The 26,535-nt window shown below is 34.9% G+C and overlaps 1 protein-coding gene across 2 annotated transcripts in view; it reads left to right on the forward strand.

Moving 5' to 3' along the window:
• FIGN (fidgetin, microtubule severing factor) overlaps positions 1 to 26,535 on the forward strand; it is a 135,279-nt gene that overhangs the window by 399 nt on the left and 108,345 nt on the right. The window contains exon 2 of one of the 2 annotated variants that reach the window (XM_010365320.2): positions 538 to 707. The exons of the other annotated variant lie outside the window; for it this stretch is intronic. Coding sequence (XP_010363622.1) covers positions 683 to 707 — 25 coding nt within the window. The 5' untranslated portion in view covers positions 538 to 682. The remainder of the gene's footprint in view (positions 1 to 537; positions 708 to 26,535) is intronic. 2 annotated transcript variants of the gene reach the window in all.

Consider the following 26,535-nt stretch of genomic DNA (forward strand, 5'->3'; position numbering starts at 1 on the left):
TTGCAACAATAGTATGGGATTAAGAGTTCGCGATTGCAAGAATCTCGCTTTTCACTATATTGGGCTTACCTATTACTATCTTTTTACTTCAAAAATAAAAAATAAGAAAGCGGAGCCATAGGGTGGGGCTAGACTTTCTTCGGGAACTAACTTCTAAGTAAATAAGAAGTGTAAATAAGAATCTTGCACACACACAAAAAGTTGAGGTTAAATTACAATCTCGTGGCTGGGGAAACGAGAAAATGTCAGAAGATCGGTTGCAGAAAAATGTAAGCACATCATCTAGGAGGGGGTACAGCGTGGTGGGCGTATTGTTGGCAAGGAACGGGAGAGAAAGATGTATAATTTAATGGTATATACAATCCACTGATCCTATTACCGTCCTCCCCGGAGCTCTTGTTAGTTTCAATGGGAGTGAGTGAAATTGACATGGACTTGCATTCCTGGTCATGTGCTTTTTTTCCTTTCTTTCTTCTCCTGTGATCTGAGATCCCCTTTTTGTTGATGTTGCTTTCCCCCTTAATTATATGCATGTAGGTTAAATGAATACCTGACGAAAGGGCCCACGTTTCAAGGCAGTGACATTTGATAGCTGAGAGGAAAAGTGGCTTTAATGAAAAGCAACCTTTGGAATTCCTGCTTGTGAGAAATCCAATTCAGCTTTTTGTGCTGCCAGCAAGAAATGATCAGTAGCACCAGTGTTTATGGTATGTCAGTTTTGGAATTTACTTCCTTTGCATCTAAATAGGAAAGACAAATGAAATAGCATGATAAAACCATTGAAGACTGCTTGGCAAGCAGTTGCTCATGATATAGAATTCCTTTTTCTTTAAAAAAATATATGTTTAATGTCACCATGCTTTTTTTCTTTTGCTATCACTTGTTTGTATATTGCAGTTTTGATTAATATATTACTTGAATCCACTTTTATCGGTTTTAGCTGTCATCCAGAAGTTGCTCGTTACTAGTAATGCACTGTATATATATAACTGCTGAAGTCAAATAGTATGTAAATTAGTTAAACTCAGTGTGAGTTTTTTTTTTTTTTTTTTTTCTTTTGGAGGGGGAGGCTGGGCAAAGGGGAGAGGGTAGAAGTGTTGGGAAAGATTACTAACTAATGAAAGTATGTCTATGTCTATGTACACACACAGGAACAGGACTGGATAAAAATTTTATTTTTCTCAATCTATTAATGCAGTTTGACTATCTGCTCTTGATGATTGCACTTTGTGGAGTAATCAGTTCTTCTGAGTGTGTTTTTTTTGGGGGGGGGGCCGAGTGAGTGAAGAGGTATCTTTTACATGAAAATAAAAAATATATTTTGATTGTCCAAAGTCCTTGATGTCTTTTAAAGAGCAAGGATAGGTTTTTTCTTTTTCCCCTTTCCATTCACTCATCTGCCTGTCAGCGCTTTTTACTTTTAACTTGTGACAGAATTAAATAATCAGGCACTGAAATGGACTTCGTTTGAAATCGCTCTTTCCTCTTTCTTCACAAAAATAGAAAAAAAAAAAAAGTCAGTTAAATGGAGTGAGAGGGGGTTTTCAATAGCTCTTGTGGCAGTGCCCTGTGTACACTTCGTGATATTCAATTAAGACTGAGAGGGACCAACAACAACGAAAAGATGTTAAAGTATTTTGCATAACCAAAGGATATGTCCACTTCAGACTTTTTTTTTTTTTTTTTTTTTTCTGGTTGTTGCTATATTTCCCCCATGACCATTAATTCCTCCTGAAAAGAGAGAAAGAAGGAAAGAGAGAATATGAAAAAAGAAATAACAGTGGGGCAAAGCTGCCAGGGGTCTGTAGTGTGGCCGTGGTCACTGCTGTCTCCTAACACAAATGTGAATATGAAGAGAGGAACTACAAGACCCGTTGCGCGACATACACTTCTGGTTGGACTCTGGTGACTACTGAGCTAAATACACACCACACTTACACGATAGGAAGGATTTGATTGAATTTTGCATTTGGAACTTGTTGACTTTGAAGCGATCAATAAGAAGACTGTTTATTTTAGATGCACATAATTTGCCCTGAGAAATGTTTTAAGGAGGAGAGAGCACAGCTTTTTTTCCCCCGGAGCTGTTGGAGCGAATGGGATTGCCAGATGGGCGATTTCCCTCTGTGATGTTAAAGCTGTAATATATATTCAGAGCAGATTGGGCTGCTGCCTGTGATGAGGAGGATATTACATTTATAAATTTTAAATCGGAGCTTGGACAATGTGCTGAGAGCAGAAATTGGATGGTTTGACTGTTCACCGTATTGATACTTAAATGTGATTTCTAGGTAGTACTAATAATAATCATTGCAATAATTCATGAAAAACATATTGGCATAGGCAATTATATAATTCATGACATTTAACAGCAGATTTGAGTGTGTAAATTGCCCCCCTCTTAAGTCTCTGCTTACTATTAAATAATAGTCACATAATTCATTTCCCTGTTTAAATGTCCGATGCTCAAATGATGTTAACTTAGGAGCCTTGTTATCATATATTAGAATACTAGGGAAGAAAGTTTATATACATATATATAAAGTAGACACTTGTGTATATGTATAAAGTGGCGTTAGTGGCTCCTGTTTTCTAATTCTTTACTCTGATTATTTTTAGATTTTGTTTGTCTCAAATGTGCGGCCTAAAGGAACCAGAGCTACAAACCTAAAAGACTAGAAAGTGGGCAAGTGCTCACACTCTGGCAGCTCTGCTGTTGCAAATTAAAAGTGTGTTGTGGTCAGGAAATGAAAGCTACAATGTCTCTTTTGAACAAGTCGTTTATCAAGAGAAACATCTATCAGGGACTGCCTTGTCACATTGATCCTCTAAAAGTTAGGTCCGAGGTGGAAGCTGCTTTGATGTTTTTGATCCTAAATTTAATACAACAGAAAAAAAGCAAGAATATTTTGACCAATATAGATTTTTAAAAATGTTTCCTGGAACCAACAAGATCTATTTATTAGGATTTCACTATGTGTGAAGTTTTCTGGACATAACAGTTGAAAGGTTGAAGGGGAAATCCCAGACTTTATAAATTGATGATTGTTAGAATATACATTTATAATACATTTAGTGATGGCTGGCTTCTTGGTGCACATGGAATGGACATTTTGAACACAGATTGTTCAAAAGCAAAATTATTTTGAAAGAGTATTTTGGAAGAATATGTAGAGAGTCAAGAGTTTTTCATTCATTCAAATTTTAGTTATCCTCTTATCTTCTTCCTCTCTTTTACTCCTTCATTCTTGCTTCTTATCTTCATTGTATTTGTGACAAATCAGCTTTTATCTGGAAAAGAAACATTGTTTCTACAAAAACCATGTCCCCAAAACATGCTTGCACACATTGTCTCTATTGTTTATTAATTGTGCATGTTTATGGTTATCAATATAAACTACATAGACACATAAGTCCTTTGGAATTTCAGCTTAAAAATAGAGGTATCAGATTAAACATGCTATGTATTCTTGAATAATGAATATGTTATATGCATTATTTAAAATGTAGAAAGTATTGTTAGGAAAATGACCAAGTTGCAACAAAATTGTGAAAGCAGTTAGAAGCAGCCTGCTTCATTTTGGGCGGCAAACATTAGAAAGAAGTGTTTCTTCTTTGAAATAGAGTTTTTGGATACTTGTTTTACACTGCTGGAGGCAACTTGTTATTTCATCTGGGTCTATCATCAAATAAGCAGGGAAGAGTAGGGTGGGAGTTTTGAGAAGTGTAATACTTGCTAATGAATCATGTCTGAAATGAAAGAATCATAGCAGGGTAATAAAGTCTCATTGTTGTTTTCCTGGAAGAGGGTAAGACTTCTGTTTGGAAGCTGTATGTGTGAGTTGATTTGCTTTTCTCTTCTCCTGAAAACACAGTTTATAGGGTCTCTTTGGAATTATTTCAAGAAACATCTTTTTTTTTTTTCCTGAAAACAGAGTATTTTTCTTTCTCCTGACTGTATTGAAATCAGTAAGATTCTTAAAACTGTATCTGATATCTTCTGAGTGAAAATAGGGGGTTTTAGTCTTTAGTTATATTTAAGATTCCTGTAGCAGAGTTTCCAGGGCTGATATTTTTTTCCTTCCCATAAATAGAAAATGGTTTTTGTTTTTGCTTTTTTCATGTTAGGCAGGAACTTTGAAAACCTTTTTGTAGATAGTTACTTCTGATAGATGTACAAGAGTGCAGAAATTTCATTAATTACTTTTAGGTGATAATATAAGAGTGTAACCAGAGGGAAGAAAATAGGTAGTTATTTTCAAGAATCTATGGAGACCATCTGTATTATTACTTGGCATTTCTAAGACAGTTTAAGATATAAACCACCTGAAAAGATAAATGAGTAATTTCATTATAGGTTAATTATTTTTTTTCCTGAGCTTCTGGTTGTCACCTTTTAGAATTTAGTGTCTTACTCAGTACGTGCTTAGGGACAGATCCACAAAGTTTGGGAGTCTGCACTGTTTTTCAGAATTTTCATGTCAAGGTGAAGACAACCATGCTAATACTTCCCTGTTTTTGTCTGTGTGAGTGTTTGGATGCCTTGAATGATTGCCTAATTAAGTAATCAGTTTTAGTGGTCCAAAATCAACAGAATTACTAGATGTATTTGAAACAATTGCAGGCTTTTATGGTTTGAAGTTTCCAGTTCTTAGAACCTTGATTTAGTAGAAATAGAAAGGTGCTGTTTTACCTTTGATCAATATATTCTTGAGTGCAGATTTCACATACTACTCTTTATAAAGTACTGTGTTCATTGTTGAAGAGCTAATAAATTTAATTACCAGGAATTTAAATTGAGTTATAAATTTTTGATTGGAAGAAACTATTCTGCAGATGTTTGTATGAAATACTGACATATGCTACTGATCGATAGAACTTGATTAATCAGCATATCTGCTGTTTTTCTTGAGTCATTGATAAACTAGAATAAACAAATGGTACAGAAAAAGCTACAAATTTTAACTATCAATAAAGAAAAACTTATGTGTCTTTCTTTTGAGATATACAAGAGTTAGTGTTTTATTGAAATTGGTTGAACTTAGAAATTATTTGGGAGTACCACTTAGAGGCTTGTGAGTCCCAAAATTCTGCCTTTCAATTCACACACACACACACACACACACACACACACACACAGCAAGAGAGAGAGATTGTACCTATATTTTTGTTTATTGAAAATGAAAGAATTTTTTTGACACACTGCAAATAAATGGCCAGTTTAGCAAGTGCTTTCCATGGTTGGATTTTGTCATTTTCTTCTTTTTTTCCTAAACTTGAATTTTGAGCATTAACTTTTTCATTTAACTTCTGGCAGAAATTTTAAGCATAGCTGCTTTGGTATGATTGCTGATTACTGATCTTTTTGATATTTTTGATGTTATCATGTAAATGGCAATTTTATTTCAGAAATGTTTATTTTAAAAAGTAAAATAGTAGGAATAAGGAGTATGAACGAATATACTCAAAATAAACGGTACCTTGAAGTTCGAAGCAAATCAAAAGCAAGGGGTATTATGCTAAGTTTCCTTAAGGCAGCACCACAGGTGCCTGCTCAGAAGCGCTGCCTCAATACAGCACATCCGTAAGTACCTGTTGACAACAGTAGTCTTAGCTGAGACTGAGGAGGCAGAAAAGATAGGTGATCAGAAACCATCAAAACATGAGATATCATATGGCACTTTCTGTTAATAATATTTACATGTTTTATGCAACAAATCTGCTGGTTGTCTTGTTATTTGAATATTGACACTTTGCTTAACATTGCATATGGTGGGCTGTTGTTTCAGGGTGGATCAGAAGCAGTAAATCCAAAGGAGAATTTCAATTTAGATGTATTTATGTTAAATATATGTATAAATGGATATGTTTGCTCATATTTTAGCTCTCATGACTTTCACAAAGCGTTTATAGTATCACTGCTTCCAATCATTTTTGAAACTGATACATCTTGAAAGTAGAATGCATGATTTATTATATGAAGGCCCAAGGTTAAACTTTTTACCCTATAGCTCAGCTTAAGTATTGGTATTTTTGTGTTGGGAAATGTTTTTTAGAAAGTATGTTTTGTAATTTTGGAAAATTTGCTTCTCACTAGGTTTCTGTTCTCTTTTCATAGGATGAGGAGCTTTTAACCAAACCGTTATTAAGGATATATAATTTACAGTAAAGTTTTTTATACTACAGAATGTGAAATGTAAAGTACCTATAAAATGTTTTCTTTTACCCCATTTCATTATGTTGAAAATACTTTTACTCTGTTTCTTTCCCATGTTTTAATTTCTGCTGATATTTTACATATTTATTCCATTCTGCTTGTGGATATATTCCTGGAATGAGAACAGAAACTGCATTATACTCCATTTAGCTATGTGTATGTGTGTATATATATATACACATATGAAATATATATGTGTGTGTGTATATATAGATATATTTTGTTTTTCCCAATTCAACTGTTTGCCTTATGTCAACTGGATGCTTTTTAAACAACTGATAATTAAATGCCATCTATTTATGAGAGTAAACTCATCTGAGAATGGGGGACCTCTACTTTCATGCATTAGTTCATGATGAAATATTATTCTTGGAAATACTAACATCCCAAATAAAATTTTAAAGGTAGTGCAATGTGAAGCCATGGGTTACTGTATGTCGTTCTAAATGTTTTGCTTATCTTTTGACTTATTATCCTTACCATTAAGAGACATTTTTTACCTTCACCTAGGACCAGCTACATAATTTCTGAGGCCCACTGCAAAATTAAAATGTGAGGCACCTTGTTCAAAAATTAATTTAAAGACAGCAACACAGAGCATTAAACAAAATGCAGGGCCCTTTGTTGTGTGGTGGGGTGGGGGCCTGTGTGCCTGAACAAATGATAGGGCGATGAAGCCAGCCTTGCCTTCACCACCTACAGACTTTTATCTGAGGCCAACTTTGTGGAAGTCACTAGGTTTCCTATTGGAGACTGACTGTTCCACAATGATTTCATGTGCCTCGCCGAAAAAGATACTAATGAGAGTTGAGTAAGAAAACAGATGGGAAATGAACCATTAAGTATCTCCTGCTCTTTCTATACCTGAACTGGAGATTGAAATATTTGCTTTTGTCTCATCTTGCCCTGTGTCTGATATATATCCTATACATCATGTAGCTTTTTGTGCAAATATTCTTAAAAGGAACCTTTTTTTTACAATGATTTGCATGTAGTTACACACTTCAATACTTATTCCCAGGCCCAGAATAATTGGGATGGGAGAATTTCAGTGGGATTTGTAGTAAGAGCTGAGGAGGTTCTCTGTTGCCAAGTACTGCCACTAGCCCTCTTAGGTTAAGGCACAAGAAAAGTGAATATTTTTGTGTAGAAATCCTACATTATCTGATACAAAATGCTGACCATTAAAAAAATGAAAGTATACTCATTAAGTGACAGGAAGGAGGGGCAGACTCCCAAATAACCTTGTTATAATAGTATCAGTATTGATACTTTGACATTAGAAAGTGGTATTTTAGCTATATAAACATGTGGTGACAGCTATGTTAAAGATGAAAAGTAACTTATGCAGTAACACTAATGTTGCAGTATCCTATATTCAAATCCTGGACTTAATTTCTCAATTTGTATTGCAATAACCTCCCTCTCCCTGAAAATTAGAGTTATATGACTCCTTTACCAACATTCTGTGCTGATAGGTGGACAAAACATTTACATCGTTGCTTCCCAAAGTACTTCTCAATGAGATCAAACTTCATATTGAGATACCTAAAACTGAATTTTGAAGTCAAGTGGCTTTTTCAAATCAAAACTGAGATATGATGGAATGTCCAGCAAGTATGGATCTGAGTGCACTTGAAGTTGCACCATTTATTTTCAAAAGATATTTCTCACATCAGATGACTCTGCCAGGAAGGGAAATATCAAAGAGCTTGGAAAAAGTAACTATTCTTTTATGTAATCCAAGACTGGGGTGAAAGTGGGGGGCTTTAAAGATATTTTTGAGGAAGAAAAAAATTGAACTTATTTTGAATGCCTTATTAGACTTTGTGGGGAGAAATGCTACATATGAGACTTTCTAAGAAGAAAAATCTTTGCCCTGTGTAATAAGGCACTGCTCTCCACACTGATAGGCACTTTAATGAAAGAAAGCTTGGAAATAACTATTATAACAGTGTCCCATTTAACTAAAAATTTATCCTACAGTTTAGGAATCTTTCTTTTTTCTTTTTTTAACTAAGCCATTGCCAACTTGAAATATTTTAGTAGGTAGCCAGCCACAATTCATGTTTTCTAATGTTCTGTGTTCTATCTCCAAATTCTGTAGTATAAATTTCAATTGGGACTCTTCTTTTCCTGCTTTATTCCTATACTTGGAATCTTGTATTTTCATATTAAATGTTTTGCTTTAAAAGTGATTAAACTAGGAATGTGGGTAAATAAGTGGCAATATAGTATATTGTTGTGCCAAAAATAGCTTTTTAAAATTTTTCATGTGTTCATGTCTTTTACCTTTCAATTTCAAATTGAATATTGTAAACTCTTTCTTTTAAATCATATACCTCAATGATGCTAAAGTATAAATCTTAATTAGGTATGATTCACTGATTTTAATCTTACAAGATAATTATTCTGAGTAGGATAAAAAGGTTCCCTTAAGATTAAAGGCATTTTCATTACAATCCCCATTTTCAGATCAAACAAATACTATGAAATAAACAGTACTATTATTCTTTTATGCTTCATAGTTTTTACTTTTCAATTAAAGTATATGGGTGAAGAAATAAGGCTATAAATATGGCAGTCTTATTGTTTGCAAACTAAGTGCTTTTGATAAATTTTACTGCTAGGAATTACGTGGATCTAAGGGAATCTTTTAAATAAAAATCACAGTTTTGATTATCTAAATGGAATATGTTCTTGTGCATGTGCATAGATATATTTCTTTGTGAAGGTATTGATGTCAGGGACACTTTTGGTATTTCTTTATGAGTAATTAGGTTAACGGGGTTAGTTAGAAAATGTATCCTTTCCTGGAAAATGAAAAATTACATTCAAGCAGAGGTAAAAGAGTAGAACATATTCATGACTTTAAGTACTTAAAAAGATATTTTATGAGTCATTTTTGAAGACTAATACCCAATATGTAACTTGTTAAGAATAATCGCCATTTTTACTTTCTAAAGCACATCTATATTAAATCTGACTTTCTATTCATGACTCGCAAATCTGGAGTCAATTTTAGGCCCAACTTACAAAAGATGTGGGTCTTATCCCCCCTGCCCTTACCGTAGTGTCCTATGCCTGTAGAGTCAGTACTGTACTGACTCTACTCGACTACATAAAAGAGTACAAAGTTCTCTTTTAAAGAGAGATTTCCATTTGCATTATTCAGAAGATTAAGCAACGTTTTGGGGAGGGAAATACTGATAGGACCCAAATGTAGACATTGGGACCCTAAATGGCTTGTATCCTTGTCTGACAAACTGGAAGGAAAAAAATATTACCAGCTTTGGAATTTTATATGCCTATATGAACAGTGCTTTTTCTTTCTCTGGGAAGATTTTAAACATACTATGAATACAATAAGTGTTACCTAATTGGAAAAATATGTTTTCTATAATTCTAAGAGTACTAATCAACCAATCATCAATATGAATTTACTCATGGATGGTAAGATAGTAGAACTTTATTCAGAAATGGATGTTCAGTTGGAGCTGGTGTCGCTTTAGAAAGAGAAAAAGATTGTACATAAGCAAAATTCTTTTGGGATTTTTTTAAAACATGGATGTGAAATCTCCATCAATAACATTTTTGGCTGTTAAAGTATTACAAAAAAAATTGAAAGCTCTTTATTATGTTTTATTCTTTAATAAGCCTCAAAATGCACACATACAGTGCAATAATGCCTTTTTTGTTTACTTTTTTGATTTTTGTCTTGTTTTGTTTTAGCATAAAATAAAAAGAGCTTATAGGTAAACTATTTTGTACTATTTATTTATAAAGATATCTAGTAAAGACAGTACAACATATAGTATAGGTTTGTTTATAATGATGGGTAAAAAATCTGCAATTTTACCGCCATGTAATGACAGTTCCTTGAAATTTTACCCTACTACACCAAAATGCCACAGTCACTAAGATGGGAGGTGTTGCTGATATATGATTGGAATGCACGTATATACTTAAATACATAATTTTAAAAAATTGTCTTTATTTTCTAATAGCTTGCTAGTGTCCTTTGCTTAGGGCTAGGGGGAAAATGTTTTCTGCTATTTTGCTATTTGCATACTCACCATGAACCTTGCTGTCTAAGCCATCTTCCTACCTACCTAGCTATGTACCATTTTGAAGAGCTGTTTTTTCTTTTCTTTTCTTTTCTTTCTTTTTAAAAACATTTTTGATATTTATCTGCAAGGCTGGTTATTACTTGATCATCTGGAAAATCAAATTTCATTTCAGCCACTGGAATATGATATTTAGATCATGAGAGGTAGTTTGAATTAATTAAGGGGATAACATTAGGCTTTATATTAGGGAAAAGTAAAGCAGCATTTTTTGTCATGGATAACTTGCCCTTCTTGATGAAAGACAACATGTAGGAATAGGAGAAGTAGGCACAAGTTTGAGAAAGTCATTGAGGCAAAGCCAAGGTTAAAGACTCTTTTCATGTGGTTGTTACACAAAATGATATTGGCAATTTTGTAAATTAAACCCTAATATTAATTATGTTAAAAAAACCTTATCACTTATTAAGAATCATTGACTAATATTCAGTAAATAGCATGTAGCACTATTTTAACAAACTGTATTCTCCGTGTTAGGAACAACTGATTCTATATCAAATTCTGACTATATGGGATTTGTGAGTATGCAAATTAAAAGAACTATTCTCATTTTTGTCTCCATAATTTTAAAAACTGTGAAAACATATATATATATATATATATATATATATATATATATGCCTTTAAAGATGATTCAAATTATTCTCAGACTCTTTTTTTTCCCTCTGTCAACATACTCAAGTTTTTTAGGCCACAAATGAAGTGACAGAAGAAAATCCATTGAAGATGGAGGTATATGTCTTTTAAGGCTTCTTTTCGAAACTAATGTATTTATTGCCATTATGGAAGTTGAAATCATTGAAGTAGTTAATACTTTGAATTGGTTTTAGAAAAATGTGGTGTTAAATTTTACATCAACTCAGTAAATGCTAGCTGTAACTTCATGACCAAACAAACAAAACCCCAAACAAGCAAAATAAATAAATAAATAATAAAAAACGTTTGCCTAAGCCCTACACTAGATCAGTTTGATGAAATTTTAAGCTCCTCAGATGATTCTAAAGTAAACCAAACGTTTATATATCTCAAGAGATCTTAAGATTTTCACCTTTTAAGAAATGTCATTCTTTCTGATTTGAAGTTAGGAAAATGAAGATATCTGTTCAGAACTGAATATGCTAATGACATGTACCGATAGTTCATCATCTGGCTGAAGGTCAACAACCTATCTAGACTTTTGAAAACATTTCTGTCAGGCTTGCAAGAACACCTCAGGAAAGTAACAATGAGGAAGGACAGTGTCAGCAGAAGCCCATAGTCTATCATTTTGTTACCTTGGGTAAGCCATTCAACCTCGCTGAGCCTTGGTTTTTAGTTTTTTTTTTTTTTTTTTTTTTTTTTTTTTTTTTTTTTTTTTTTTTTTTTTTTTTTGAGACGGAGTCTCGCTCTGTCACCCGGGCTGGAGTGCAGTGGCTGGATCTCAGCTCACTGCAAGCTCCGCCTCCCGGGTTCACGCCATTCTCCTGCCTCAGCCTCCCGAGTAGCTGGGACTACAGGCGCCTGCCACCTCACCCGGCTAGTTTTTTGTATTTTTTTAGTAGAGACGGGGTTTCACTGCGTTAGCCAGGATGGTCTCGATCTCCTGACCTTGTGATCCACCCGTCTCGGCCTCCCAAAGTGCTGGGATTACAGGCTTGAGCCACCGCGCCCGGCCGGTTTTTAGTTTACTTTTTATAAAAGAAGAGATGATTGAGGTGATCCAATGACAACTAAGATTTCTTGCAGTTTTGTATACTCCATGACTGCTTTGTCATGTACTAGTGAACTCATGTAACTTGGACCTTGCTAGTCGTCTAAAAGATGCAAAATATTTTTGTTTCTCTTAAGAAAGCTCCAAAAATTATCCTGGAAACAATGTAGAAAGCTCAAGGACCATTTATTACTTTGTTAAGCCCATCAGAAGAGTTGATAAGCATTCATTAAATATGCGTACTAATTGGTTGCATGCAAAAGTGTCAGTAATTCTAATATCTTAAGAGTTGATGGATATTAGTTAGCTAATGCTTTTCGCCTGTAAGAGATTTCACTAGACTGGCAATAAGATTAACTCAAGCTGTGGAGTTAGGGACCTCAAATCCTTAAAATATTTAGTATGAAAAGTGGACTTTTATCAAACTGAAAGCAATACCTTTTTTCCTGTACTTTATCAGCAACTAGTCTTTGTTCACTTTCTTTTTGCTTCCTGGCATGTTCTTCTCCGCTTGTTGAAATCCTACTAGGACTATGGTATCCTGGTCAGATGTTGCATCATCCATGAAGACTTCTTTGAGGCACCCTAATTAGGATTGATTTCAACGTCTACTTAATTGTCCCTTAGAACATTTGAAATGTCTCCTTTAGATCACTTACCATCATCTTTCTCCTACTATAGATTGCTAGGCATCTGTGTTTCTCTATTATGAAACTGTAAATTCCCTGAGAGCACACATATCTAATTCATTTTTATTTTTAATCTCCTCAACATGTGTGTATAGTATAAGACCTATAATAGGTATTCAATACATGTTTGGTGAATTGAATTGATAAAAGCATAGGAGACTATCACTTGGTTAATATTTTATTTTATTTATTTTATTATTATTGTTATTTTTGAGCGGAGTCTTGCTCTGTCACCCAGGCTGGAGTACAGTAGCGCGATCTCGGCTCACTGCAAGCTCCACCTCCCCCGGTTCACGCCATTCTGCTGCCACAGCCTCCCCAGCAGCTGAGACTACAGGCGCGCGCCGCCACACCTGGCTAATTTTTTTGTATTTTTAGTAGAGACGGTGTTTCACCATGTTAGCCAGGATGGTCTTCATCTCCTGACCTCGTGATCCGCCCGCCTCTGCCTCCCAAAGTGCTGGGATTACAGGCGTGAGCCAACGTACCCGGCCGTTTAATATTTTATTAATCTTACTTTAAAAAGTTAAAAGATGATTTTTAAATATTTAAAGAATAGATCTATGAAAATTGTATATTTCATTAAAAAATTGAAATTTCTGTATTCTTTATATAATGTTATTACCAAAGAAAGACTTTATAACCCTGAAAAATAGTTTTATAATTATGTACTTAAAAAGGGGCGTACAGTCATTAATTCTATTTTTGTATCTCTAGATAGGGAGCCTTTAAACTCTTTTTAAAAAACATTATTATGCTATCTTTAAAATCTTATAAAAAACCTATAGACTGCTTTGATTATAGGTGTAACAAATAGCTTTAAATCACTATTTTCTATGAAATACTTTTTTCTCATGTGTTTGCAGACAGAAAAATTTGAGGGCACAGAATCATGAAATACTAGACTCTGAGACTTCCATATTGACTTCTTACCGATATAGAATTGATCGACAGTTGGCCATTCTGCCTTTGGTTGAACGTGGGAAATAAATACCTTCTAAGGCATTTCTTTCTATTTTGTCCTTTCTCTGATAAATAGGCAGTTTGCAAATATGTGCACTATCAGTAGTCAAGACAGATTTCCTTGGAAACATGATGATATTGGGGTGGTAAAATGTGAGATGCAAACTGGTTGATCTAGAGTTGATACTATAACTTAATTCGTGAATGTCTTTGATTAACATTTTAATTGGGACGTTTATCTAACTAAACAGTGTCTATAAATTTATTTTGTACTGAATACTGGGCAGTAAACAATTTAGTTGGGATTTCACCCCATAACTCTGTCTTTTAGGTGTTCAGTGGTTTTACCAGTTGGGTTTATGTGCTTGTGGGAGGGTCAGCTACTTTCTCAAATCTGCCGTAACTGTTACAATAAATAGCATTATAGTATGTCTAAGGCAAATTCAGTTTGATCAAGTGTTAAATTAAAATGAGTTAGGCAACAGTATTTGACAAGATTTGTATTTTATATTTCTGTTTTTAAACCTAAAGAGGTACCAGAGAAAAGCATTTGCTTACATTGCTTCATCAAACAACCCAGAAAAAAAAAAAAACAAAGACTCTTTTGTCATTCTTTTAAAACCACAATTTTACTAAGAAAACCTATAACCTTTACTGAAAGCTCACTCGTTTTCTTCCAATTTGGGCTCTTGAGAGCTGAAAAGTTCTAGATGTTATCTTACCACTTCATATTGAAATCTAGGTTGATGTCATACACTCTATGCAGAAGAAAGTATCTGTAGTGCTGATTGTTGAACCTGAATTGTTACAAAGATGTGCCTTTTAGTGAGCTATAATGGACAAATGTTGCTTAGTTAATTGTATAAAAACACTGCATCTTTAGCAAAGAGCCCTAATAGTAAAGGACAGTACATTGTAGGTAGAATAATAAAGATTGTGAAACAATATGTTGAAAGTTGCAAAAGCATTTTTGCAGTGTGACTACAACAGTGAAGACCCATGTGTTGCATTCCTTTGTTAAATAGATACTTCTGGTTTTCTAGAAACCATTCAATATGCTTCAAGTAAGTTAAAATTGTTAAAATATAAATTAAAAGCCAGCAGATTGAGAGTAAAGGCCACAAATTGTAAAACCATATAGTGGTAGCTTGCCAACAATCAAATTAAATCCAGGGAATATTTAAAAGATAGAGGCTTAAAATTCTACTTGGTTTATAATCAGAAAGCTATGGGGTTTTAAACTAATAAAAATATTCATGATAATTCTTTACATGTAAAATGCCACCATTTTCCTTTACCCTTCTGATAGAAGAAAACTGGGTGATCCTTCTCAAAGGGTAATCATGTAAGTTGGTGGCCAGAAAGTATGAACCATGGTTAAAAGCCAGTGGTTAATGGTTTACTTTGTTGTCTGCCTTCTTTCACTCCTTCCTCCTTCCCTTCCTTCCTTTTTATTTATTTCTTTGCTTTGACCCTATATACATAGTTGACAGTTGTCAGTAATAGAATTTTTGGCTAGATCTACACGTGGCAATTCTTGAAAAATGTGAAACTGTATTTGTCCTTTTGGCCTACAATCTGAATTAAAAGATAGAATTATTTCAGGTCAATACAACTACATGGGTACATGCACGTGTGCACATGTGTGTGTGTGTTTATTCAGTAGAGCAACCTGTCTTTGCAACAAATGACAGTGTTGAAAGCTCTTTCATTCTGAATGGAACAGTTTGTAGCTCCATACAGACACCATCTAAGTGAACCTATTTAAATATCTTTCCAGATTCTTAACTAAGTGGTGCAAGTCTGTCTTGGAGGTGGCACTTATTTGTCCCTTAGGAGTTAAGTTTGGTTTGATATTCAGTTGAAGTGTCAGTAAACAAGATTTATGAGAAATTAATTAAAACTAAAATTGAAAATGGATATTGAGGTGCAAGTTTATCCTAAAATGGCTTGAATATATTTGTCCCAAATGCATGAAAAGAATGTTTTCTAATGGACTCTTTTGATTAGAATAGAAACTAATCACAAGTAAACCATTTAAAATTTGCTATCATGATACAATTGTTTTCATTCAGTGGTCGGCCACGCCTTCTTTTAGCCCTGTCTTTGTCCAGGGTTTAGTCTAGTCATGCATGTGCCCTTGAAGAAATGTAGCATCTTTCACAAGATTTTGTACAAGTGAAATCAGATACCAGTTTTTATTGCAGAACCAAGCCTACAAATGTTTCTCTTTAAAGACATTTTTAATAGAAACAGTAAGGTATAAATCATTTAAGCAATTACCTGGACATTGTGGAAATGGGGCTTGGCTTTTTCTGTAGCCCCAGATGTTTCCAGATTCCAGTAATAACCCGGTCCAGATATTTACAGCTTAATTTTCTGTGCATGTGCACTTGTCCACAAATGGCTCCTATTTCCCATTTTCTGTTGGACAACTGGGCTACTTAGAGGTTTAAAAAAAATGATTTCAGCTTGGGTGATGACAAATATTAATGGTGATAATAAGTTGCTTCTAGAAACTTTGATCACTTAAAAACATACAGAGGCTAAATTTTAGAGGATTTTATACTAAGAAATAAATTGTTCAAATGGCATTTTGCTTTATGGATGAGAATGGGATGAATAACCTCCCCCATCCCTCAAAATTTTAGTCTTGATGTGCTATGTGATCAAAGTGATTCTTTGGTTTTTTAAAAAAAGCATATTCTGGCACTGCTTGGGTTATCATGCAGGCTGCTAGTTTTTCTTTGCATCACTACCCCACAGGTTTTCTTCTTCTTACTAGAAACTAAACAAATGGAAAATAATGATTGGTAACCATCTGCTGTGCAGAAATTTTACATATAGCAGTTAACTCTATTTTAGAAAACAAGACCAAATGAGTGCATTATACTGTTGCCAGTAAATAGCAACAAGCACTAGAGCATTCCTTTGGACAACGCAGGCACACAGGGAGCCAGTATTTTGTTATGGGAAGTCGGTTGGTTGGACTGTGGGGCTGAGTGTGCCCAGACATTTACTTGTGTGTGTGTGTGTCTGTGTGCCTATGTCTGTGTATGTAGTGCTTATGTGAAGAAAGTGATTGCTTCCTCTCTGCCTTCTCCTTGTGTCTCCTTACCACCATAATTCCAGTCACGTAAATCAAAGTAATGTAGATGTAAATAAATCAATTCAATCACATCATCCTAAATCTTTTTATTCACTTAAGAAATAAACTTAAAATCCATAAAGTCAGACAGAATAAAGATTTGTAAAAGTATGTAGGCTTCAGATTGGAATCGTGGTTTTCTTCATTGTACTTGTTACAATGAGTAGTGGCTAGCCAATGCATCTTTAAATTATTCTCTTGTCGTATCTTCTGCCTAAAAAACACCTTAACAGGAAGTTAGATTGAGTATATGTACAAAAGATATTGACAGGCAATTATTATTCATATAGCTGCTGTTGAAGTATGGATATTGTATTGAGGGTAGACGTGTAATGAAATAGACAGAAGTAAGCGGTTACAAAGAATTTATTCAAATGGACCAGGTGAGGCCTGATTTTATAGTTATCCATATAATCTGTAATCTATCTGTCTCTCTCTCTCTCATTCTCTCTGTCTTATATATATATTATCTGTTTATTATATCAATATACTTAGATACTCGAAACATATAATCTCTCTCTTGCTTTCTGACTTTCACTTATTTGATACGGGGATTTTGCCATACAGCAAGAAAAGTTGTTTAAAATGGGCAGTATATTGAGTTCAAAGGACCCATACAGTTCATAAATTCTCTGGTGTCTACTGGATTTTTCATCAGGGAGACTTCCAATAAAAATGATCTATTTTAGAAATAATATTGTTTAGTAGGTTGAAATGTGGTGTAATAAAATTAGACCTTCAGTCTTCTAAAGTTACTACTTAGATGGCACCCTTGGGATGGTAAAATGGCTGTATAAGCAGATGAATCAGACAGTTCCACTGATGGGTACATTTGTCAGTCTCTGTTACAGATATAATATATTCTTATATCTGTAATCCTGACACTGTTACATCCAAATGAAATCAACATGAGGTTGTCATCTTTAAGCAAATATGTTAAGTGTTGTCTTTTGTGCTTTGGATTTGAAAGAAAGGGGCCCAGGGGAGGCAGCATCATGCAAATGGAACAAATCCCATTTCTTCTGAGCTGTGCTGTTTTTCCCCTCCATGGCAGCTGGCTGTGTTATCTTTGTGTGTTTCTCTGAGTGCTGACAATTCTTTCAGTGATCTAAGTTAGGGCACATTAGAAAGTGGAAGCAGCTGTCTGTCGCTATACTGAGAGACGTGTTTGCTCTACTGCAAAGATGAAGGACCATGAATCCTTGACACACTCTCCCCCCTCCCCCCTGTACTTTCCAACATGATCAACATTCAGACGCACAGATTGTCTGCTTGGACAGTTTTTTGTTCTGACTGACAGCATCTGGCATAGACAAATTTAAAAATACATAGCATGCCATGCTTGGAATTGGAACATCCCTTTTTTATTAATCTTCTCATTTAAACCATTCATTTACATTTCAAGAAAGGTTACAGCTTGATATGGTTGAAACGTTGATTTTTAAATGAATAACCTTCTAATGAAATGTCTTGAATGAGTACCAAGCAGGCAGTGTTCATTAAAAATTACACCCGATTAACACGGCCTTGAGAGCCTGAGAGGAAAGGGATTTCTTATTGTTTTAATCCACAATGCAATCCAGTGTTTACCTTTCTGGCACAAAGCGAATAGAAATGATGCCTGTACTTGCAACACTTCTGATATTGAACACAACTATGATATCACCCTTAAGCCGACAAAAACACTTGGTCTTGTTTAATCAGCTTTCTTTCCCTCTGAAACCCTCAGAGGTGTTAAATTTTTTAAAAAAACATTACCAAAAGACACCTCTCTCAAATGTCCCACGCCTCCATCACCCCAAAATACTATGTCTCTATGCCCACATCAGAAAAAGAAAAAGCTTACATGTTTTCAAGTGGAAGAGTTGTAGAAAACGCTTTTAGGTTAAACGCTTCCCCTGACCCTAGGGTGCTGGATATACATTTATTTGTTTGCATTACTTTGGTAATAAAACATAACAGTGCAAAAATTGCTCTCTTTCTCTGCCCCACTCACCCCCACACACATTCACATTGCTTACCCATTCTCGATTCCATAGTCAACCTTACCAACATGCCTAGCATTCATGTAAAAATAATATGAAAATTGGCCATATCAGTCAGTCTTTGGACTTTGCATCCAGGGGCGGAGGTAGGAATAAGGGGAGGAGAATCCTCCTTTTATCATGCATTTTAGACTTTTCATATCACTGCAGATTTCAGCTGTAACTACTCACTCCAAGGGTAGCTACAGTATTAAATAGTTCTAAGGGGTGTTTGGAGAAGGCAGGTGGTGCAAAATTGTAATAAAAATATATTCAAGTGCTGGGTAGTAAATATGTAAAGCAATGTACTGGATAACTTGGAAAAACAAGCTTCAGAGGGAAGTTCAGTTAACAGTTGTAAGCAGAAGAGGTGATGTATTTCTTCAGCATGTGTAAGAGGTCACTTGCTTTAGGATAAATTTTGACAAATTCCAGAGAGAAATAAATGCTGAAATAAAAATGAAAACAGATTACAATTTTATATCAAAGGCACTTTTAATTTTTGAATATGATAGGGGAAAATGACAAGGTTTTATTCCATGGATTATATATGATTACTTTTTATATTTTGCTAACGTTTAAATTATACACTTATTTTACTTTAAACTGTTATTTAAATAAAATAAATGTTAGAAATGAACATTACCTTTGAATCTGGAATCAGTTTATCCACCCACCCCTCAACCCAGATCTTGGCTCTATAAATTTAAAGTAGACATAATTTGGTTGCTGTTTATTCTTTCTTTATTTCCTAAAAGCTAGTGGCAGGGAATCTAATGGGAATGGATCTAGTTCCAGTGTTTTTATTGCTAGTAAATGTTTTATAATCAACATTTTAAATATAAATTACATCCTTTGTTATTTTCCATTTTGATTTTTTTAATGACCAGTTTTTAAAGGTAGTGCCAATGTGCATATGTAAGCAAATTGGGAATGGGTTAAAGTACACAATTCCCTTGTGTAAAAAGCCAGGTTTAGCAGTAATGCTTTTAATCTGGACTTGTAGAAGATTCAGGAGCATCCATAGATCTGCCTCAGTAATTACCATACCCCAAGTGGCACTGGAAGAGACATTTGCCTAAAAACTTGATGTCTTCATTACGCTGTTTACATTTTAATTAGAAACATGAAAATTACTGATTCATAGAGACAACTATAGTTTAAGTGGTTTCGTTCACCATCCAATAAATCATAAAAAAACCCCACAGTTGGCATAAATAGTTTACTAGGAATCATTCATGGGAATAATGTGTTGGCACTATAAGCTGCTTAAAATATGTTTTTATTTTACCAGAGGTAGAATTTGCATATAAATTAGAGAATGGCATTTTAAGTTGACAGTCATTTATGCAGAATACCACCCACATGCAAATACATATATGGGCGTATGTGTGTACTTTCTTTGAGTTTATAGGTTTGTGCAGTATTGTGGCTATAGATACATACCCAGACCTAGCCTATCAGTTTTTAAAATGCGTGTCCTCTTTTAAAGTCCTTTCAGAAATGCTGTGGGTATTCTAATGCATATCCACAACCATGTCTTATTTGTTGGGTAGTATCAACTTGTGAAAAAGAAAAATGTTTATTTCTTGTATATGTATGTCTGGAAAAGGAGTTGCTGTTTCATTTGCTCATTCATTCCCTCTTTCCTCTCTCTTCCATTCGTTCTCCCCTAACTTTTGCATGTACCTGTCAATGCTGCTGCCCTAAAACTGCTCCCAGTCAGAGCGTCTGGAGTGAAGCAGGGTGGCTGTCAGAGTCCATTCCTGAGTCAGCAGCATGTCCATTGCCTGAATCTTGCGACAGTCACTCATCCAGTTTTTCCTTCCCTAGGGGACAGGCGTCCTCCTCATCAGCAAGGAGGAATGACCCTTCTGGCTGGCATGCTCAAAATCCCGAATCTCCCCACATTGGTGTGTGAGTTCAAATCCCCCCTCCTGGAGGCAGGGCTGGGACTCTAGCTAATGACTCCAAGATACAGAGGGTCAGCGCACTGGTGAGCTCGAGTACTGAGGCATTGTGCGAGTCGAGTTGTACATTTTTCCCATAACTGCAGACTCCTCTCCTTCTCCTCTCCCCTCCCCGAACCCTTTATTATAGATCAACATTATGCAAAAATGAACCAGGCATAGACACAGACATTATAAGCTATTTACCTTTTCTCTATCTTTATTAGGTAGTTACTGGTCATGGCTGAAGGAGGGTCTATTATTTTTTGTTTGTTTATTGCTGTTTGGTTGAAAGGAAGCACACAATGAATGGACATTTACATTATCTAGTGTTAAATTCACATTTTAGGCCGATCGGCTGTAGATAAAAATGAATTTGAAAAATATTACATAGGAGAAAGAGTGTATGCATAAATGTTTAATTTGGAATGCTATAGCGGTCATTGTTTAAACTTTTGAATGTGAATGTATTAGGTTGAAACTCATGCTAACTGCCTGACATGATTTCTGGGAATTAATGGGTATAAGATTAATTCTCATGAAGCTGCTTTAGGTGAGATAAATTTTACGCTTCACTTCTACATCTTTTGGTTTGCTTTTTATAAGTTCTAGAGGATTGCCAAAGTTCGAAGATGCTAATCAGTTATTTTTAGTGGCCCACAATATTTTAGATTTTAATGGAAAGTCACTAGGATCAGTTTCATGGTAATCCAGGTAATTGGTCTAGGTAATCAGACCAGGAGTATTAAAAACAGTAATTAGTACTTTGCATTTACCAGGCAGAATTCCTGAACAGGTTAGTTAGGGTAATAGTGGAATTCATGGACATATGCTCATTGGTTTGCTTTGCATTGCCTCTTTTTTGGGGGGAGGTGAGGCAGGACACTTACTAGGTTTCTGTACTTCCTAGATGTGATTAGACACAATAGTCGACATCTGTAAGGACAGAAACATGCTGCTTACTTGTACACATGGCAAAATTCTAATAGTTCTGTGCAGTCTGGTAAATCCTGTCTGCTTTATGCAGTGTGGCCCGAAACAGTTATGTGGTGAGGGAATGCTGGCTGCTGGCCAGCCATTGACTATGAAATCCTGGGTACCTGAGAGCTTATCAGTTCTTTTGCTTTGTAAAAGAAAAAAGTGATGAAAATGTTGGTAAACTGCCATGAAGGTTTAAGGCTCCTGGAACAAGGAGCCGTGTAATCAGATTGGAAAATGGAGCTTGAGATTCTCTGCATGGAGAGCAGCCGTCTGTGGACCCCGTGAGCCGCTGTGCAAGTGCCCGAGCTGACCACTTTGTTAGCAAATCAGCTTGTTTGCTGCAGCAGCAGGGTGGAAAAGACCAGGGCTGGTGATGGTATGTAACGGAGGGAGAGCTCTTGCATGGCACAATCTAATCAGCTTGCAATTAGCTCAGGCTCTACAGTCACCTTCTTAATTTTCTTTTTCCCCCCTCTTTGTGTTAATACTGTGCACTTTAAACAATTAAGGAAGGGAAGTAATCCTTCAAGCAAATCAAAACCATCCTTTAATTTTATCACCCTGCTGAAAAAGTATCAGGTGGTCCACTGGTCCTCATCAGATGCTGGAAATTCTCCGGCTCACTGTAGCATAGAGAGGGCTTTAACCAATTGATTTTTAGGATAATCTTTCAAATATCTTGGCAAGGGGGAAAAGAAAATGGTACATCATTTAAACTAGAATCAAAGTTAAAATTGATGTGAAGGGGGATTACAAATGCCTTTTGGTTTACATGCAGTAGTAAATGTCTTTTGGTTTATATACAGTAGTGCCTCTGTTTTATATTTTTAATAACCAGAGGCAGGCTGTGTGTGTGTGTGTTGGGGGGGGGGGGGTGCGTGAAAGAGAGACATCTGTGTGTATATATCTCATATATAAAATCCTTTATACTGCTGTTTATTTAGGCATTTCGATACAGCACCTTTCTGAAGACTGTGATGACATAGCCACTTGTACTGATAATTCCACTACTTCACCTTTACCGAACTTGATTCACTAAGGTTTAAAAGAACAAGGCTATCATTGCTGATCATATATGCTACTTGTTAATCCCTTAAAATAAAATTCAGATCCTGTGGGAGAGAGGTGAGAAGAACAAAACAGAGATTTGCAAAATTGGTGTAACAGTTTTATATTTTACTGAATTTAAGGGCAGTGACTTCTGTAATATGACTTAAATAAGATGCCTATTTACATAAACAAAATAAACAAATCTTCTAATAAATATTACTTAAGGCACTTTTCCTCATCCACAAAGCTTTTGCTAAAATATTATTCATGTGACTGAATCTCTGACCAGATACGTTTATTAGGTGTGTGTTTGTCATGAGATGACAGCGAGCACAATTTCACCAGTGTTTACTTTAGAAAGTACTAGAAGAAATGATTAATATAATAGCTTTTGCTTTTAATGGTTATTAAAGAATCAATTAGAGTATTTTAAATAATTCTACTACATAATAGTCCATTTCTTTTGGAGGTTGTGTTAATAAAAATAAAAATTGCTATAATATGATTGATGTTTGATTACCTTAACTTTGTATTTGAATTCTCTCCATGTTGGCAACATGAAAATTTATTTGCCTTTATTAAATGGAAAAATATTCCTCTGTCTTATTTTGCCTTAAAAATATCTCATGACATATAACCAAGCATTTGGGCTCAGCAGTTTTCATTTTAACAAACAATTCAAAAAGTTTAAGTATTTGTGTGTTAATGTTGCCTGTAAAATAGTACTTGTTATTTTTCTATATGTATTTGATTATACGTCTTATATTTTGTATTTGAAAGAATGAATTCAGTTTGATAGAAAATGAGAGTAATTAATATAAAGTGCATTTAAAATTAAGTAAGCTTTTAAGTTTGCCTCAGGGTTTTGCTGGTGTTTCTGGAGTGTGTCCTTTTTTTTGTTTTTTAACTTTTTTGTTTCTAATTAAAAAATAGATTAAAAGAAACATACATCACCTACACACATCTCATGCTGCAAAGATTCACTTTATATTCTTTTAGAGGACAAACTCCATTAGATATGCACTTACTGTACATTGGATTGTAAATCTTACAATTTAATGGTAATTCAGTGAGCAGTTATTGCTTCAGTGGCCTTTTTTCTTTCTTTTTTGTCCCATCTCACTTGTGAAATAGGGTTACCCTTTACAAGTGTCACATCCATAGATTCATCTTTTGTACTTTGTAGTTGTTCCTGGTGCATCATTCTTATGTTTAAAAAAAGGCAAAGCAATGGAGGAACCATGTGGTGGGTGGCAGGTAGGGAGTGTGTGTACGTGTGTGTTCAGAGGGTGGGGGCTGAATGACAGCTTTCATGCTTATTCCAGAGAGCTAGAGAGGGGCAGGGGGAGATATCCAGAAAGACACAGGACTCTAGCAATAGAATAACCAAGAGCATTAGCATCAGTTTAACAGATTAATATCTTTTTGTAAATATGCATTTCCTCTAACCTCATTCTCAATCTAACATTCAGTTTTCCATAACAGATTGCATTCTGCACTTGAATTCCTGGAAGTGGAAATAGTATCTGATTGGTACAAGTCTCTTTGCCTTGCTTACACTGTTAATATTCTTATCCTTTTTGGACACTGAAATACTTTTTTTTTTTTTTTTTTTTGTAGAAACAATATACACATTCATAAAGAAATTATAAAGGGATTCTCCTTTTGAAGATAATGAGTTCTCTTCAGGAACTGCAGGTTACATGGCGCACAAATGAGCTCTAAGTGGGGGGATTTAAAGTCCTGCTACAGCATTTAATTTCTTGAGGAAAGGAGTTCAGTTCAAGGTTAGCCTGTTATTGTGGCACTGGCAACTACTTCTCGCGTCCCTGTTCTTCTGCCAGCAGTACTGCACAAAAGGCAGTCATTTTTATTTAATACGTAGGGAGGTATTAATCACTGCAGTATTTTCTTGCAAAAATTTATCTTATCATATTCATTGTTTCACTACCCATGACAATAATAGGTGTTTAATTACTCAATAAGAGCCATTTATAGATTCCATTTTTCCTGTATGCTGGACAAATGGTATTGATTTTGTACTTTGATGCAACATGAAACTGTATTAAACACAATTAGAATTCCAAGGCTGGTAAAATGTACATTTGTTATGGTAACTGGACTTGCTTTGAGAAGCTGCAAGCGTCTTCTAATCCAGGGAATGCCTTTGGAGTAAAAAGGAGATTTATTTTATTGCAGCTCTGTGGTTAAAAATGAATGCCTTTTTTCTCATGTTGTGTGATTAGTGTGTGTGAGTGCATGTGTGCATGTAGATTTTAGTTTTAGTGAAGCAATAAAGAGTTTATATGAATTGAAAAGATTTTAAATGAATGGTTCTTTGTAGTCAGACAAGCCATTATGTACAGGTGAACACTGACTCTGTGTAATCTTGTAATTGTGTCTCTTTAGCTAATGCTATAGGTCTTTATTTTACCAATAAGTAAGTTATTACCTGGAGTGAGGGTAGGAACTCTACTAGATGAAGTAGCACCTTCATCTCATGCTGGATTCTAGTTTACCTCCTTCTAAGGTGATGAGGAAGACCTCCAAATCCCTATTGTGTCATAAGTTAAACATTGGGTTTTGTTAAAATTGGCACTAAATAAAAACCTTTTATTTAGCTGACACTATTATGTCGTAGTCAGACAGCACAAAGTCTTGCACAGAACTAAACTCAATTCTGTCTTCCAGCAGTGCAAGTCTGCCTACATTTTGCTTTACTTCGCTTTTTACAAACACATTTCCACCTGCATTTGGCCCATCTAAAACTATAATTTGAGAAGACTGTCTTGTTGGCCAATGCATTAATTGTCTGTGATTTTCAGCTTCTTCTGAATTTATTTGCTGTGGAGGAAGGGCATTTAGCCTTACCAAAATAAACAGCAAAATGAACCAAGGACAGACTAGCAGTTGTCCAATCTTCATAATTTCCACTAAAGTGTAGTTTTTATCCTTTCTAAATATTACTTTGTATTTTTTTCTAAGGATCATAGACCTCCAGGCTGACATTTCTCAGTTTTTGAGAGTGAGTGGATGACTACCTTTATCCCTAAAACAAGGAAGTAGCTCATTGACACAATTCCTTTCTGCATCAGGAGGGTATTTTATTTGCTTTAACACTAATGATCAGTACTAGAACACTACTTGATAGCACTACTTTGACATAGAATTTTTAACATTTGTATAGAAGGCACAAAACTTCAGGGGAGATTTTATAAATATTTGCCATTTGCTTCACAGTACAGAAACAACCTCAGTCAATTGTTTATTAGTTTTAATTCAACATTTCTTATTCTATTAATATTTGTATTATTATTTTCCTTACAGGTTGTCATATAATAGGATATGTTAACATTTGTAAGGCAATGAAAAAATAAATAACAGTTTACATCAGGCTAGTGTATTCCTTTTTATCCTAGAGCTTTCATGAGTGAGAGTAAAAATAAATTGATTGACCTGCCCATTTTAAAACACCATTCTACTTTTTTCTCATAGATTTGAAAAGAAAACCCAACTTTCATTCCTGAAATATGTGTTTTATGTTTATTTTACCTTGTTATAGGGGCTGCGCAGATACTGGCAAGAAGGGGCTTCTCAGGTAATGGAATCTGAGGTCTGCAAAGTCCTGTTCAGATAGATCCTTGAACACATAGTAAATCGCTTCTTGAGTGGGATGGGGAATGCTGTAGTTTATAAG

Source organism: Rhinopithecus roxellana, chromosome 14 (genome assembly GCF_007565055.1).
Source record: "Rhinopithecus roxellana isolate Shanxi Qingling chromosome 14, ASM756505v1, whole genome shotgun sequence".
Classification (NCBI taxonomy): domain Eukaryota; kingdom Metazoa; phylum Chordata; class Mammalia; order Primates; family Cercopithecidae; genus Rhinopithecus; species Rhinopithecus roxellana.